At 43.3% G+C, this 17908-nt stretch overlaps 1 protein-coding gene across 1 annotated transcript in view; it reads right to left on the reverse strand.

The window, feature by feature from the left end:
* Positions 1–1822: 1822 nt before the first annotated feature.
* LOC130021308 (nectin-1-like) overlaps positions 1823–17908 on the reverse strand; it is a 63804-nt gene continuing 47718 nt past the window's right edge. Inside the window, exon 2 of the mRNA XM_056112034.1 lies at positions 1823–2300. Within this exon, the coding sequence (XP_055968009.1) occupies positions 1823–2300 (478 nt within the window). The remainder of the gene's footprint in view (positions 2301–17908) is intronic.

Genomic DNA, 17908 nt, shown 5'->3' on the forward strand with positions numbered 1-17908 from the left:
AGGGCGTACAAACTCAATACATCAGGATCCTTTGTGAGCTCTATTGCGGATTCACTACCAAGATCTCACCATTCTACAAAGAAGTAATCATCCATATCAAGAGAGGGGTTCGGCAGGGTGATACCATTTCACCAAAACTCTTCAGTGCCACCCTCGAGAACATCATGCTACGACTGGAATGGGAAAGCATGGGAGTGAAGATAGATGGTCGGCAACTACACCACCTCCGCTTTGCTGATGACACTGTTTTAATAACACCAAACATCAGCCAAGCGGCACAAATGCTTGACCGTGAATGTGGAAAGGTCGGACTACAGCTGAATCTTACGAAGACAATGTTTATGAGAAACAGCCTTGTTCCTGATGCTCCATTCGCTCTCAATGGAATCACCATCTCCGAATGCAACAGTTATATATACCTAGGTCGAGAAATCAACATGATGAATGACCTGGCACCTGAGTTGCGCAGGAGGAGGAGAGCGGCTTGGAATGCCTTTAAGAGCATTGAAGAAATAACTAAAAGGACAAAGAACCTTCAGCTATGAGCACATCTCTTTGATCCCACTGTTCTTCCTGCATTAACATATGCCTCAGAGACCTGGGCCCTACGAAAACAGGATGAGAACGCTATTCGGGTCTCTCAAAGAGGATTCGAAAGAGCTATGCTTGGAATATCACAATTCACTCAAATGAGAGATAGAATCTGGTGTTCTGATCTTCGTCAATGCTCAAGAATCAGGGACGCTGTCTCATTTGCCAAGACATCAAAAATCAGATAGGCTGGACACGTAATGAGGTTTACAGACAACTGCTGGACTAGAGCCATTACTGATTGGATTCCGCAGGACATCAAAAGATCACGTGGACGCCCACCTACAAGATGGTCAGACTTCTTCGTCAAGACCCTGAATGATCGGTTTGAGGCTCTGCATGTTCCTAGAATGAACAGATACCATTGGGCTACGCTAACACGCAACCGGGATGAATGGAGACGTTACTGGCACCCGCTCGAGTAAATCGATGAATAAGTGATTAAGTGATTGAAAGATAAAAAGAATCAGGAAGAACTCAAGGAACACTCGATGTCAGTTGTAATTGAATATAGTGTGGTCATCTGGATCAAAGTAATAATCCAGTGGGAAACGCACTTGCCTTGCACATGGTTGACTTGAATTCAATCCCTGCCACCCAATACGTATGGTTCCTTGAACCCTTGAAGATTGTCTTCATACATGTCAAGCATTCTACTCACTATAGTATCAACACAGCCCAGGAAGAGTGTGTGTATGTGTGTGTTATGTATGTGTGTTTTTGTGTGTGAGTAGAGAGAGAGGATTTGGGGTAGCCCTAGTGATACTCAAGTACTCCTGTCTCTGTGCTCAGGAGTGACGCCTGGTGGTGCTCATGGGACCATATGTGGTGCTGGAGATAAAACCAGGGTCAGTCACATGGAATATTAATATATTAACCCCTACATTATTTCTCAGTGCTGGAGCAGTGGTGTTCATTCTACTGTTGAGCGTGCACACTCTGTTTTTAATTTCATCTCCTGAATCCTTTGTTAGTGACACCTGTTTGTTGCTTTCTTTTTTCTGCTTTCATTGCTTCCTGATTTTATTGGCTGTCCATTCCACTGTTTCTTTCATGGCTTCCTTTAATCTACTGGGTGCCTGTTTCATCGTTTCTTTGAGTTCAATAATCATCCTCAACATTTCATCTCAGAATTCTTTATTGAATAGATTGTATTTGTTGGTATTCCCTATTGAGGCTTCTGAGCTCTTTTCTTCAAGCCCTCCTTGTGGTGGGGATTTGTGCCTTTTCCTCATGCTGCTTTGGTATTTTGGTATTTTGGTATTTTTAACATTGATTCGTTCTGGGACACCATGTTCTCGGCCAAGTCCAGCTGCTCGGGGTTATACTGGTAGCCGAGGGTCCGGTCCCCGTAGCCGTCCTGCCAGGCCTCGGCCTCGTCCACTGTGAAGTAGGGCCTCTTGGCGTCCTCGTCGTACTTGGGGTGGGGGCCCCCCAGTTTGCGCTCGCCGCAGCCCCCACCGCCGCCCTCCTCGTCGTCCTCCTCCTCGTAGCTGCCGCCGCCAAGGGGGCCCGGCTTCTTCTCATCGTCTGAGTCCTTTGGGTACTGCAGCTTCTGGGCCATGGGCGGATGGTGCTGCGGGACCCCCGCCTTGCTGTAGTCATTGCCATACACGTGCTTCTTGGTGCTGTAGTCGCCCTTGAAGGTGTGACGCCAGCAGCGCAAGGCCACCACGATGCCGCCCACCACCAGTAGCACCAGCAGGATGCTATCACCTTGCACTACTACTCGACACTACTTCCACTACCCAGCCGTGGCCACACTTCAGGACGCTTTCTGGACCCGAGCGGCAGCTTTGCTGCCGTGCGACACATCATAAGACACTAAATACCCATCTTCCGGAATTGTCGTACCGTATTTGATAGGGCTCAAATATGGTAACACCTACAAGGGTGATTAGAGGTTGCCCCAAGAGACTCTATCCCTCTCGGAAAGACTGGCAAGCTACCGAGAGTATTCCGCCCGCACGGAAGAGCCTGACAAGCTATCTGTTGTGTATTCGATATGCCAAAACCAGTAACTACAACTGGTCTCATTCACCTGACCCTGAAGGCTTCACCGACATCGCAGCACTGAGAAGGATGAGAAAGGAGAGGCCGACAAAATCTCAAGGCCGACCTAGGCTGCCACAATGAAGGAAGACAAAAATGATCATCTGTACTTTCAATGCACGTACACTAGCATCAGATACATCCATCGAGGACCTGATGGTACAAGCACGAATGATCAAGTACGATATCATTGGTCTGACCGAGACAAGAAGGCACGAATCTCACCATGCCGTTTTCGACACTGGAGAAGAATTGTTCCTCGGAACATGCGATAAAAGAGGTGTTGGAGGCGTCGGTGTCCTTGTCAACACAAACTTGGCCAAGAGCATTGATTCATTCGAATGCCTAACAACCCGAATCGGACATTTACATTTGAATAGATGTGGCTCACTGCCTGCAGTTTCTATCTTCGTTGTCTACGCGCCAACATCTCATTATGATGAAAGAGAAATCGAGAAGTTCTACATGGAGCTAGAGAAGTTCTATAAAGAAGACCACACCTTCTACAAGATCATTGTGGGTGATTTTAATGCCAAGATAGGACCGAGAAGATCAGCTGAAGAACTTCACTTCCGGACCCATGGCCTAGAATGGAATGAACAGGGTGAGAGACTGTCTGAGTTCATCATGTCGACCAAGACCATTCATGGTAACTCACAGTTCCAGAAGGTAGAATCTAAACCATGGACATGGGAGTCTCCCGGTGGACGATTCCACAACGAAATAGACCACATCATATTCAATCGACGGTTTTGCCTGACCGATGTCGCTGTTGTTCCAAAATTTCGAACGGGATCGGACCACCGTCTCCTTCGTGCAAAATTCTACTTCACAGAGCGGGGAGAAAGGGCGGCAAAGTTCAAAAAGAGAACTCCCAGAACGATCACCAACTGGGAACTGTTTAGTACTATTGCGGCAACATGGGAAGATGTCATTGTTAACAACATTGACGAGGAATACGATCGACTGGTTCAGCACCTCCATGAATGTGCGAGGAACGCCAAGAGAGAGATAGCCACAAAAAATCGCCTATCTTCAAAAACTCTTGAGCTAATTCACCAGCGTGGTTTGGCACATGCCTCAGGCAACCGCAAGCTAATGTCTGAGCTCGCAAAGCAGTGCAGAGATGCAATCAATGAAGACCTCAAAGAGAGAAGAGCAGAAGTACTGGTAGATGCAGCAGAAGCCGGGAAAAGTATTCGTAACGCCTGCCTGTCCTTCGCCAACTACAAGACCAAGATGACTGCCCTCCGATGTCCTGATGGATCCATCACATCCTCCAGAAAGGCAATGGAGAAGATTATCCATGACTTCTACTCTAATCTCTTCGACAGCCATGTCCACTTGCCGACATACCAAATTCCACAGGATGGATATGTAATTCCCAACGTTCTCCCTTCCGAAATCTGACACACCATTTTGTCGGTAAAGAAACAAACAGCACCCGGCCCAGACAAGTTCAGACCTGAACACCTGAAAAGCCTGCCGTCAGTACTCATCAATACACTGGCTCGGCTCTTCACTCGCTACCTGTCTGAATGCAAGGTTCCGTCCCAGTGGAAAACCAGCAGGACTGTACTACTGTTCAAGAAGGGAGACATCCATGACATTGGCAACTATCGCCCGATCTGCCTATTGTCTGTCATCTACAAGTTGTTCACTCGCGTCATCCTAAATAGGATTGGCAGAACACTAGATGAAGGACAACCATGCGAGCAAGCCGGGTTCCGCAAAGGATTCAGCATCATCGACCATATCCACACGATAACCAAGCTCATTGAGGTTTCTCGGGAGTTCAAGATGCTGCTCTGTTTAACGTTCATTGATTTAAAGAAGGCCTTTGATTCTGTTGAGACGGAAGCGGTCATGGAAGCCCTAGCCAATCAGGGCATTCAAGCCCAATACATCAGGATCCTCCGTGAGCTGTATTGCGGATTCACTGCCAGGATCTCACCATTCTACAAAGAAGTGATCGTTGATGTCAATAGTGGGGTGCGGCAGGGTGATACCATTTCACCGAAACTCTTCAGTGCCACCCTCGAGAACATCATGCAACAACTGGAATGGGAAGGAATGGGAGTGAAGATAGATGGTCGGCAACTACACCACCTCCGCTTTGCTGATGACATTGTTTTAATAACACCAAACATCAGCCAAGTGGCACAAATGCTGGCCGACTTTGACTGTGAGTGTGGAATGGTAGGACTACAGCTGAATCTTACGAAGACAATGTTTATGAGAAACAGCCTCGTTCCTGATGCCCCATTCACTCTCAATGGAATGACCATCTCCGAATGCAACAGCTATGTGTACCTAGGTCGAGAGGTCAACATGACAAATGACCTGGCACTCGAGCTGCGCAGGAGGAAGAGAGTGGCTTGGAACGCCTTCAAGAACGTCGAAGAAATAGCTAAGAGGACGAAGAACCTCTGGCTCCGGGCACATCTCTTTGATTCCACTGTTCTTCCTGCATTAACATATACCTCAGAGACCTGGGCCCTATGCAAACAGGATGAGAACGCTATTCAAGTCTCTGAAAGAAGAATAGAAAGACCTCTGCTTGGAATATCACGTTTCACTGAAATGAGAGAAAGAATCCGGAGTTCCGACATCCGTCGACAATCAAGAATCAGGGACGCTGTCTCATTTGCCAAGGTGTCGAAAATCAGATGGGCTGGTCACGTAATGAGATTTAAAGACAACCGCTGGACTAGAGCTGTTACCGACTGGATTCCACGGGGTGTCAAAAGACCGCGTGGCCGCCCACCTACCAGATGGTCAGACTTCTTCGTGAAGATCATGAACGATCGGTTTGAGGCCCTTCATGTTCCCGGAGCGAACAGATGCCATTGGGCTACACTAGCACGCGACAGGGACAAATGGAGACGTTACTGGCTCCTGCTTGAGCAAATCGACGACTAACGGGAAGTTAAGTGATTAAGTGATTAACACTGATTCCTGACTCATTAAAGCTGGCGTGAAACTGAGAAGTGTGGCGTTCTGGGCGCACGGAGGTCACTTCAGGAAGGACGGATGGTCAGTTCCGGAACCCTGTTCATGCGTGGGCCAGCGGAGGGGAGGGGATGTGGCTGGCTTGAACGAGGCTCATTTTGGAGGAGAGCCGGAGTCCTGTTCTTTCTGTGACCGCCCAGAAACTCCTCGCCTCACTCTCTCAGAGGGGCCCTGGTGTTGCTTCCAGACCCCAGGCTGGTTTCCACAGCAAGTGCCTCCAGGGAGTGTTACCCGAGACCCGCCTCACACTGTCACCCTGACGTCCTTTGGCTTGTGGGGGACTTTCCCCAACCGTGAAACCCTCTGTCTCTCCTCCCATACATACATACTCGCACATTCCGGTTGATGCTGGGAGGGAAAACCCCAACATTTGCAAAAGATGCTTTTATAAATTATTTCCAATACCCTCAACTCTCTGGAAGAGCACAACCTTAAAGTTGTGTAGCAGACTTTTGTTCTCTTGAGTTTGTATTTTTTTAAATTTTTTTATTAGTGAAACACCATGAGGTACGGTTATAGACTTACAAATTTTTGTGCTTGGGTTTCAGTTATACAATGATCAAGTATCCATCCCTCCACCAGTGCCCATCCTCCACCACCACGGGTCCAAGCACCCCTCCCACCCCTATTCCCCCCACCCCACCCTGCCTCTTTGGCAGGGCATTATTCCCCCTTGTTCTCTCTCTCTCTTCTTTTGGGTCCTGTGTTTTGCAAGAGAGGCAATGAGTGGCAATCATGTTTGGTCTATAGTCTACTTTCAGCATGCTTCTCCCACCCTGGGAGGATCCTCACAACACCCTTTATTTGGTGCTCTCTTCTCTATCTGAGCCTCCTTTTCCCCTAGCACATGTGAGTTTTTAATCCTCTGCACTTCAAAAAGGGACTTTTAAAACACACTATCCAGCAGGCTTCCATCAGCCATGATGAAGAGCTCCATCTAAATTAGGTCTGAGAGTCGCGTCCTTTAAACACCATCAAGACGAGGTGATCATCAGCATTTGGGTTTAGGAGTGGGGGGCGCCATCATGGTTTTGCAAGTCTTTTCAACTTGTGGCACCCACAGTGGTAAACCTGATGGTAGTCCTTGGGGAAGGCAGCCATTGCCACCAATAGTTGGCTGCCTTTAAGTCAAGGAAAGGGGGTCCATTGCTCTGAGGACGCTTCTTTCTTCTGTTCTTCTCTTACAAATGCCCCGTGAAGGCACGAACCTTTCACTGTTGTTGTGTATGGAAACTGAATCCATGATGGCTGTCAGCCTGAGGTACCATAGCAGGCATGTAGCATGCACACCTGTGGGTAGCCACCTGAGCTCTAGGCCATCTGTGAGGCCCAGTGGTCCCCAGTCCCTTGCTTGTCAGAGGCCAAAGGGCCATAGTCTCTTACCCTCTGCATGGAAAACTTAGGAGTTTATTTTTGCTCTTTCTGAATTTGGTGCCATGTTTTTTGTTAGCAACTCCTGACTTGAACAAACATGAGATGAATTCAGTTTTTTGTTTGTTTGTTTGTTTTTTACTACTTCATGAACTATTGGTTGATTTACCCAAAGAATTGTCTGCCGTGGGTTTGATTCTAGGAACTGTCCCCAGCCAGAGCTATTTTGTAATGTCGCCTAACCTTCAGAAACCTGAGTATAGATTCTAAGTACGTCTGGCCTGAAGGTTTTTGAAGAAGGGAATTTAGACATTTAAGCAGCTTCATACAATAATCTGATTTAATTCAAGAGATAAAAATATTACAAGGTAAATTCTGATTTTTTTTGATGATGGAGATCAAATCTTAAATGTCAAATAGAGGAAAAAGTAGAGCCTCGATTATTAAAGTAGAATATTGGTTGTTTTGTTGTTGGTGGTGGTAGTTTTTTTCTAAGGATTGCTTTGATTTAGCACTTTTGTACCATACCCAGAACTGGGTATTAGCTGTAGCAGAAGTGGATTACAATTTTGTTGGAGTATATTTATTTTTAAATGTTTACTCTCTTTCAGCCATAAAAATTCCAAAAGTCATTCAAAGACCCTTCATAATTAAAAAAAAAGATACAGAAAAAAACTCTCAATATTCCCCTCTTGTTGTCAGAAAGGATTCTGGATGAGCTCTTCGAAGGTGGTCACCTTTTCCCCCTTTAGAATACTAGCTTCCTCTTTGGTGTTGCTCCTTTGTGACTTCTGTGAGTCCTCTAGTGCAGTTACAGATATGTGTTCTTTAATGTTAGACTTGTCCAGTTTCTTGTGTTCAATTTTTTTGGTGATATTGGAATAGGCTAGTGGACTATTAGCATAATGTATTTGTGACAGCCAGGCTGTCCTCCTCAAAATTAGGTCATGGAGATTGAGATGTGAGTCCAAAGTGTTGAGAAAGGGGAAAATTACAGCAGCCACATGCGGCACTGCTGCCTTGGAGCCCAAGCCCACCGCCTCTGCTCTACTTTTGGGGAAGTAAGCCTCAATGGCACCTGATCAAGAAAAAAGTCCCACTTCTGATGCAGTCCTAAAACTTGCTGGGGAACGCCTCTGTCTTGAGTGTCTTGGGGGTTGGCGGCATGGCCAACAGTGAGGAGTCTTGCAGTTCCCTGAGCTGGATCTCTGGGCACACTGCCCTGGAGTGCAAGCCCACCAAACACTTGCCTTCTATTATAAATCCCATCAAATGTGGTGTGCTACTCTTGATCTATTAGTGGTGTAAAGTATAAGAGGTCCAGGAATAGATTCATTCATGGGTGAGGCTTCTCTGAGCGTGTGGCGAGTGGCTTTGAGAATACAGGTGGTTGAGTTATGGACAATATGGCTAATAATTGGATAGGAAAATTTGAAAATCTGATTTATTTATTTATTTGTTTTAGTTTGTGGTCCACACCTGGTTATGCTCAGGGATTATTCCTGGCTCTGCACTCAGGAATCATTCCTGGAGGAGTCACTATAAGAAAAACTCAAAATAGTTTGAAAATTAATGTGGAGCAGGGAAAGACACTGGCCATTTTAATTTAAATCCTGGTTCAAGACGTTGCTACTTGCCCAATAGCTACACATGTTCCATTATCAAGTAGTTTATTTAAGAGTGAAATAGAAAAAGATTTTTAGGTTTTATTAGTACTGGTTTCAAATATTTGTTGCTGGAGCACTGTATTGTTTTTCAGTCTATTGTGTTATTGATGTGCTGTTTGTTTAAGTTTTCTGTGATTGCTGTAACCAATCACCTGTTAGCTTAAACATCAGAAAAAAAAATCCACTCTCCTGGAAGCCAGAAATTTCACATACAGATCATTGGGAAAAACATGTTAGTCAGGATATATGCCTTGTTTAGAAGGTCTTTACCCTGTATTTTCTGTTAAATTCTGATGACCTCAATTTGTCTGGTAGTTAAGAAACTCAAGTCTTGGCCTCGAAGTTCACATGAACTTCCCCTTCATCTTCATCATCTTCTTCCATTGTGTCAGAACAAGTGTTATTCCATTGACTCACATGATAATTCACCAGATCTGTTCATTGCCGGCCATAGCATCTATTCAATCAAGGTTTACTAAACAAAGGAATATTTGCAGGATTGATGGTTTCTTTGAATGGCCATTATCTATTCTACACCATGACTGGATCTGGGACTGGATCTTGAGTGTGTGTGAATGCTTTGATTTTTTTGTGTGTTGTTTCCACATGTGATGGTGCTCAGAGCTTCCTCTTGGCTCTGTGCTCAGAAGTCACTCCTGGCAGGGATCAGGGGACATATGGAGTGCCAGGGACCCAAGCAGTCCTACTGTGTTGAAGACAAGCACCCTATCCTCTGTACTATGTGTACAACCACTATTAATATTTCTTTTAGCCAATTTATGAGATCTGCAGGGATCTGTGCATTTAGAAAGTGTGGAAACCTCTCCAATATGATAGATCCATAAAACAGAATATTAGTCGAAAGAAGTAATGACATACTGTAGTGGTTATGAAATTTGAAAGCATCAGGGTTTTCAAAAGGCTTCCAAAAGTGTCACATATCTTAAGATCCATGTATGTGAAGGGTGTAGAGAATGAAAATTCATAAAGACAAAAGAAGAGTGTTGCCAGGAACTAAAGGAGACAGAAAATGGAGAGGTCAGTGGGTAGTGAAGAGGCTGTGTTTGGAAATGATGAAACTGTTATTGATAAAATAATGGTCACTATTACTGTCACTGTCCTTCAGTTGTTCATGGATTTGCTCGAACGGGCCCAGTAACGTCTCCGTTGTGACAATTGTTACTGTGTTTGGCATATCGAATTAGTCATGGGTGACGTGCCAGGCTTTGCCATGTGGGAGAGATACTATCAGTAGCTTGCTGGGCTCTCTGAGAGGGACGGAGGATTCGAACTCAGGTTGCCCATGTGGGCCGCTTTCAAGGCAAATACCCTACCCACTGTACTATAGCTCCAGCCCATGGATAAAATAATGGTAATAGTTGCAAAACTACCAAGTATAGCAAATGTCACTGAAATATGTCTTAAATGATGGATCCCATGAACAAAATTGCTTATGAATGTTTGTATTTTAAAAGGATACAAGTTCTCTCTCTTTTAGTCATTGCCTAGAAGCACCTAGGAAAATTGGAAATAACTGTTGGGCTGTGTCAGATTTTTCCTTCTTTTCAAACTCTAAATTATGTAAGTGCAGCACACCTTACTTTTTTACTGTAGAAATAGAAGCCCATAAGACTCTCCCCTCTGGCCCCTAATCTCTGTGCTGGCCAAGGTGTTCTTATTATTTTCCCCTTAAGAAATACTTAAAACACTTCACTTCAAAGTCTCTCACACTGCACCCCAAAAGAAAAACGAGTCACCAATCTCATTTTCTGCAGCTTGATTTTTGTTTCTTTTGTCTTTGCATGTTTAACACTTGGTTGTTGTTTTGTGGTCACACCACGTGATGCTGAAAGAACCAGGCTGTCTGCCCAAAATCCAGGAGGAGCTCCAGAACGAACTTCAGCTCTTTGAGCTCTCTCTGACCTTGTATGTGACCTGTAATTTTAAACCTATTTTATTTTCCTACTTTTGTTGTTTCTTTGGTGAATGGAATACAGTTTTTCACTAAAAAACATTTTAATGTAACCCACCATTTTCCCCATCATGCCCATCCGGTGTCCTGGTCCCAGTCCTTTCCCGTTTCCTTCCTTTTCATTCATCACCCCATATCTCTCCCAGCACCATCTCTTCCCAGCCTCAAGAAGAGCAGGTCCCAACGCTCTGAGAGTGACGACCTAGTGCGCATGTCCAAGTCCGGATTCTCCCACGGCCCAGCCTCCAACGCCAGTTATAGCATTGGTTTTAATGTGAGCTTCCATTAACATCGATGTTTGAAGCAAGATGCAGGCACCAGGCACTGCGGAAAACCCCCGCGACGCCCCCTGAAGCTAATATATTTTGAATTCCCAAGTGAGTAATGTCAGGATGCTGTGGTCTGAAAGACACATTGGCCACCTTGGGGAGTTTGCAAATCCAAAGCACTTAGTTAGATAGACCTCATTGTTGAACTGTGCTGGCCTACTGTCCCGGTAAAACAGTCTCTGAGTATTGTTGGGAAGATGAATGGAAATGGTGCATCTAGGGTGGCTGAACCATGGGAATGAGTACATGGCGATTGATCTTTACATGTTACAAGAACTGATATTCGGGCTTCTTGCTACAACTGTTCTCTTGCTTGGTCCCTATTTACAGAAACCCCTGAATAACTCTTAGGGCTGTTGACTGTTGATATATAGGTTCTTTCCCTAGTATATGTTTTAGCATTCCACAGCCTCATCACATATGGATAGACCACCCACACATTTGGAAATATCCTTCAAATCTCTTTATTTAATAAGGGAGGTCATGAAACATAAAGACAGCCTCTGTGAAAATATTATTACTTTTCATCAGGTTATCTTATTATACTAATTCTCCTTCTTCAGCCTATTCCATTTTTTTTATATTAAACCAAACATTCTAACTGTACCATTTCTCCCATTCTTTTTTAAAGGAGACTGGCGATGGAAACATACTTGCCTGTGCTCAGGGCTTACTCCTGGCTCTGTGCTCAAGGATAACATCTAGTGAAACTTCTGGGACCACATATGATTCCAGGGATGAATCTTGGGTCAGCCTCTTGCAGTGCCCTATCAGGTATAATATTTCTCTGCCCCACAACCATAACTCATCATCAGGACAATAAAATTTCTCCTCTAAAGAGCTTTACAACCCTGAGAAAGTTTCTCTTTCATAGTTTCTTGTCTGTTTCCCCTTTTATCCCCCCTCTAACTTCTATTTCTTTCTCATGAATCCTTGAATCCTCGCCCCCTCTAAATGATGACCACAATGGAAAGCCTCTCGACATTCAGAAGTTTTATTATTAATCTATTAACTTATATGCTACTATTTATTTTTTGAAAAATGTATCAGAATAAATGAAATGTGTATGGCATTACAAGTGTTTGTGTAAGGCAACCCTCTGGTACCTAAAGTGGCACCAACCATTCCAACTACTTATAGCCATAGAATCAAGAGATGTCAATATCTTTTTCTCTCTGGATAAAAAACTGCACATTCCTCAAAGAGGTGCATTTGGCAGCATTCTTACGCTCCTGCTTAGCCTTCCTCTTCATAGCCTCACGCTCTTGTCTCTGCTCTTTGTTGAGGAGCTTTGACATGAGTGGCTCGGGAACATTGGGCTTTCTCCATGGAATTGGTTGGAAAAGGAAGTCTTGGAGTAGAAACTGACTCTGCCATTTGTGTGGAGCCTGGCGCTCAGTCCCAGAGACAGGAAGAGGGCCCCTCTGGAGAGAAGTGCTAGCTGTTGTCTTGGAGAGAGCAGATCTAGAAGTTGCTGGCTGAGAAATAGGCCGGCTAGTAGAGCTCAGCAAAGCTGGTCGAGATGGGTTGGTCGAAATGGGCTAAGCTGGTCTGACAGGACGTGACAAAGATGCAGTCACTGGCCAGGATGAATTGGTGGCAGTTGGCCAAGTTGAGTTGGTACAGCAGGCTTGGCAGTGTAAGATCCAGCAGGACGATGTGAAGCCAGAGATGGTTGTTTCCAAGGAACATGTCGAGCTTGTGGCTAACCCATGGTAAGAAAAGGCAAAGGTACCAATTTGACCTTCCCAGGAGGTGGCAGCTCAGACTGGGAAGGAGCCTTTTTGCCTGTCTGCTTATTGTCATCAGGTTTCTTGGAGTTTTCTCTGGCTTTTTTTGTCTTCTCCTGCCCATTGCTCTTGGTCTTGGTGATCCTGCTGGACGCAGCTTTCTGAGGTTTGCTGTTGGGTTTGGCCATGGTCACAGGACACCTATCACTGGATGCAGAATTGCAAACAATCCCTGCTCCCCCTAGCAAGTGTTTTGGGTCTTTGGAATGGGTTTTGGCTTTGGCTTCTCCCTACAGAATCTCAGAGGCCTGGTGTTTTTTCTTCCGTATTGGGTGGGAGGTCCCCTTAGTGACATCTGAGTTTTCTTGGCGTTGATTCAGAGTGATGGTATCTCTGGTGTTCATTCCCTTCGGATCTATGCATTGATCTAGGTCTTCCAAGCAATAAAAGAACTGGGGAAGTCGTTTATTTTCCACCCATGTCATGATGTCCTCTCCAGAAAGGAGAGGACCTAATGATAGTAGGTCCTCTATCATTAGAAGAGTGCCTAATGATAGTAAACCACCTGGCTTCCTTTCTTGTAGGGAAGCGACAGGCCCTAACTAAGATTTGGAACCTGAGATGGTTTCCTTTCAACAAGACTGGCAGAAAGTGACGCACCGTGTGGTTGGTATCTAAGTTTTTCTCATAGCAAACTGCCATAGACATGGAAGAGACAGTGGTGTTTTGGTCAAGGATAGTCACAGTAATTTCTTCCGTGTAAGAATTTTTAGTACTTCCTGAAATATCCCACTCCAAAACACTTGGGTTGAAGTAGACAGTGTGGATAGCTGGCTCTAACCAGACACTCCAGGCAGCATTGTTGTACAAGATTGTTTGTGAAGATCGGCACTACCCATGAGTGTTTGGAAAGAGATGCCAGAATCTGAGGGCAGGAGCCAAGTAGATCTACAAATTGGAGTAGGTACGCTGGAGTAGTTGCATACACTTCCTGTTAGGAAAGCTGTATTGTTCAACACGGGAAGGGGAAGCTGCAGAGAATGTGCAGTTCCCAATATAGAAGGAGTTTGAATATTTTCTGTAAGGAACAAGAAGGTGATGGAAAAAATCTGTGATACTGATAACCTCTGACAACTTTTTTTTTCTATTTGGGTCACACCCAGCGATGCACAGGGGTAACCCCTGGCAAATGCACTCAGGTATTACACCTAGCAGTGCTCAGGGCACTATATGGGATGCTGGGAATGGGACCCGGGTTGGCCGCATGCAAGACAAACGCCCTACCTGCTGTGCTATCACTGCAGCCCCCTCTGACAACGTTTGAGAGGAGCAAAATTCACTTAAAGTTTCAGGTATAGAGAAGATTCTTATACCAACAGTCAAGTAAGTTAAAAAAGTCCAAACAACTTTGGGTGATTCAAAGGCTGGAACATTTTGCACTTGATGTATTTGGCACCACGCTCCCCAAGTGAACACAGAGCTATAGAAGACTCTGGTGATGTTGGTACATGGATTTGTTACTTAGAGCTAGTTTCTCCTCGTCCTAGCTCTGTCTGTAGCTTGCTCTCCTGTTTAACTTTACATTATTGCCTAGAATGGAAACATTTTACAACTAGGAAGTCCTAAGAGAATGACTAACATTTTATTGGAGAAGAAAGAAACCCGAGGCCCAGAATTGGCATAGAGACTTGTTCAAACTTTCCCGTTTATCTTTTTTTTTATTATTATTGATATTGGGGTGGAGTGGATTTGAACCAACATCTGGCAGTGATCATGGGCTATTTCTGGCTCTGTAATCTGAAGTAACCTCTTAAAGTGCTCAGGAGACTGGATGCAGTGACAGAGATCCAACGGGATTAGCTGCCTATAAGGCAAATGCCTTATCCCCTCCTGCACTATCTCGCTGTCCCTTATGTATTAACAGGTTACGGAACCTAAGCATGTGGACTTTCTTTCCAGGACTCTGCCTTGATCAATACAATGTCAGAAACTATGAGGATGATACGTTCCATTCATATAGGCATGTGGGGTCGTTACAACTATTAGTAGTGTAATCATCAGGTTTTACTTTTTCTTGTGTAGTTCCTATCTATTACCTACACCTCACATAGAAGTCAATCTGCTTGATGAATTAAAGGTTCACAACTGTATCCTGGTTTCTGATCCCCCTCAAAAATGAGTACTTTATTTTTTCTCAAGATGTGCTTTTGCAAGGAAAAGTGTTGTTTAAATTCTGACTCTCAAGTTGCTTTCCTGCAAAGGAGTTACTTACAACTCTAATTAAGAATAATGTGCACAGAGAAATAAAATTTTTCTTTTTCACGTGACTTACATGTGAGAAGAATAGAGACCAAGAAAAATCACGAAAAATAAGTATCACAGAACTGAAAAAGATGTATGTATGTATTAATGAAATCAGGGCTAGGTGGCAAGCAACATAGTACAGTAATTGATTGAGAGCAGCCCCAAGAGTAAGCCCTGACCAACAGTGAATGTTGTCCCCAAACACAACAAAGGAAAGAATACAAAAGTTTATTAAGAAATTGTGTCATGTATACAATATGAAGATGAAATTCTATTTTAGCAAAAACTACTAGCCTAATAAGGCAATAGAAGGTGATTTTTGAGTGTTCATAAAACAGAAGATTTACCAGTAACTGACATAACAAGCAGAAAATATAATAAATGTGATTGCATTTTGCAGCCAGTATATATTTTAAAGGAGTATAAAGCAGAAATAAATATAATAATAACAAGGAAATGACACTGTTTTTGGCTGGAGCGATAGCACAGTAGTAGGGCGTTTGCCTTGCAAGCAGCCAACAAGTCATTCCGAGTTCGATTCCTCCGCCCCTTTCGTTGAGCCTGGCAAGCTACCGAGAGTATCTCGCCTGCATGACAGAGCCTGGCATGCTCCCCGTGATGTGTTCGATATGCCAAACACAGTAACAAGTGTCATAATGCAGACGTTACTGGGACCACTAGAGCAAATCGATGAACAACGGGAGGATGGTGACCGTGATATTATTATTCTCATTCATATGCCTGAATATTAGCGATCAAACAACAGATATTAAATAGAGCATACCATTTCAGTATATCAGAAAAAAAGGAGAAAAGACAATTTAAAAAATGGTCACAAAATTTCAGATTTATTTTTAAAACCTAAATGACAAGTATCTTTATCAACCAGGAAATTGTCCTTCCCAATTTTCAGAAACAATCACCAAAATCCAAGTTAAATATTTTTAATGTTGGAAATATCACTCTCCACAAAACTGAAATCAGTGTATACTTAGACATCTGAGACTTGACTTGTCTATTTCTTCTTAGGATCTAAAAGCAGATGTCGACTGCTATCAAAATGCTGTCATGTTAGGAAGAAACTACTTTATTTTCTTTTTTAGTCACATCTGGCACTACACAGGAGTACCTCCTGGCTCATGCACTCAGGAATTACTCCTGGTGGTGTTCAGGGAACCATACGGGATGCTGAGAATTGAACACAGGTCGTCCACGTACATGGTAAATGGCCTACCCGTGTGCAAGGCAAACGCCATAAATATCGCTCCAGCCCAGAAAGAAACTCTTTGTGAAGATGACAAGTTGCCTTTACCTGGACCCTACTTATCACACAAAAGAATCAATTCTCCTGATTCAACTTAGAAGATATCACTTCTTTATTATAACAGGCAGACCGTACATGTACCTTACAAACTAGAATGTAATAAAAACATTGAAGATGATGTATCTTCCATCGCCCTAGGTAACCAGTATTAGTTACTTATAGGAAGTATCATTTCTAAAACGTGTTTACATACAAAACCGCCAAGTGCCAACTGTGTTGTAGAGACCATAAGAAAAGAAACCACAGCCATGGTTTTCGGATAGGTTGTTTTTCCTCTAGTAGAGTTAGGTACTCTACTAGAGACATAGTATGTTTTCTAGTCCTAGAATTGATTACAGTCAACTGCTTTGACTTGCTCTCAGCATATTTAAATATATTCTTTCTGTTTTGATTTGAACTATTTGGTTCTCTCCAACATTCTATCTCAAACTGTTTCTCCTTCCTTGATAATTTCTCTCCATAATCTTTCTTTTCTATTTTATTCTCCCTCATATCATCTTCTACTTCTTGGCTTCTGTTTGTCAAAGCTTTTTGAAAATAACCCTAAACTTACTTACCTTTGAGGACTTGCCCCCCTACCACTCAGCACTCCACACCTTTCCCACAATCCAGTTTTTCTTATCATCGAGTTTAGAAAAAAAACTCAAAAGATACATGATAATAACTTTTGAATAGCGATAAGTTTAAAATACTAAATTATAAATACAAGTGGGGAGACCGATACAGATAAAACATCCTGGTAGATATTAGGTTTTCTACCAAAACTTTATTTTCTGTTTCTGTCAAAATATTGTCTCTGATTTACTTTATTTCATGGATATCATGTCCAAATACTATTAAAAGGAAAAGGAAACACAAAGATTGAACACTCACATATAAACCTGTACTTGAGGTCATAAATATTCATGAAATATAATTTAATAAATGAAGAAATACCCTTTGTATTTGAGAGAAAGGTAGTCAGTGTCTAAAATCACACAGCAAATGTGAACATCAAGCTAAAATAAGGCTTACCATATTCTATTTCAATACTTTCCTCTATTATTACATGCTGATTTTCCTTAACTACTAAGTGTAGGTATGAGAAATCTCAGAAAAAGCTTTGAAAAATATTATTCCTTACCTGACTGATTAGAAAAGAGGAAATATCAAGGAAAGGTAAATGAGAAGAGGAGACGATATGAGAGTATGTCTGAACACTGAAGCAGGAGTCCACAAGTGTCCAGTACTGATGACTGATCATTGGTGATTTGTCATTGGTCATTGGTCACTCACGATGATCCAAATTTGTTTACAAACAACTGCTCGGTAATCCCAAGATTCTACTTGGTACTGGTAGGTTGGTGGGAGAATGATGTCATAAAGCAGGCAGTTGAAAAGCTGAGGCTAGCCAATAGGGAGGTCAGATTCCCAAGAAGACTAGATTGGATAGACTGAGATGTAGACTTAAGCAGGTTAGTGAGATGGAATCTTACAAGACAGTTATAACAGTTTCACTTTCCTTAGACTCTAAGTTTAGAGAAATACTCCTATTATACTGATGAGCTGACATATAT

Source organism: Sorex fumeus, unplaced genomic scaffold (assembly GCF_029834395.1).
Source record: "Sorex fumeus unplaced genomic scaffold, SorFum_2.1 ptg000015l, whole genome shotgun sequence".
NCBI classification, from domain to species: Eukaryota; Metazoa; Chordata; class Mammalia; order Eulipotyphla; family Soricidae; genus Sorex; species Sorex fumeus.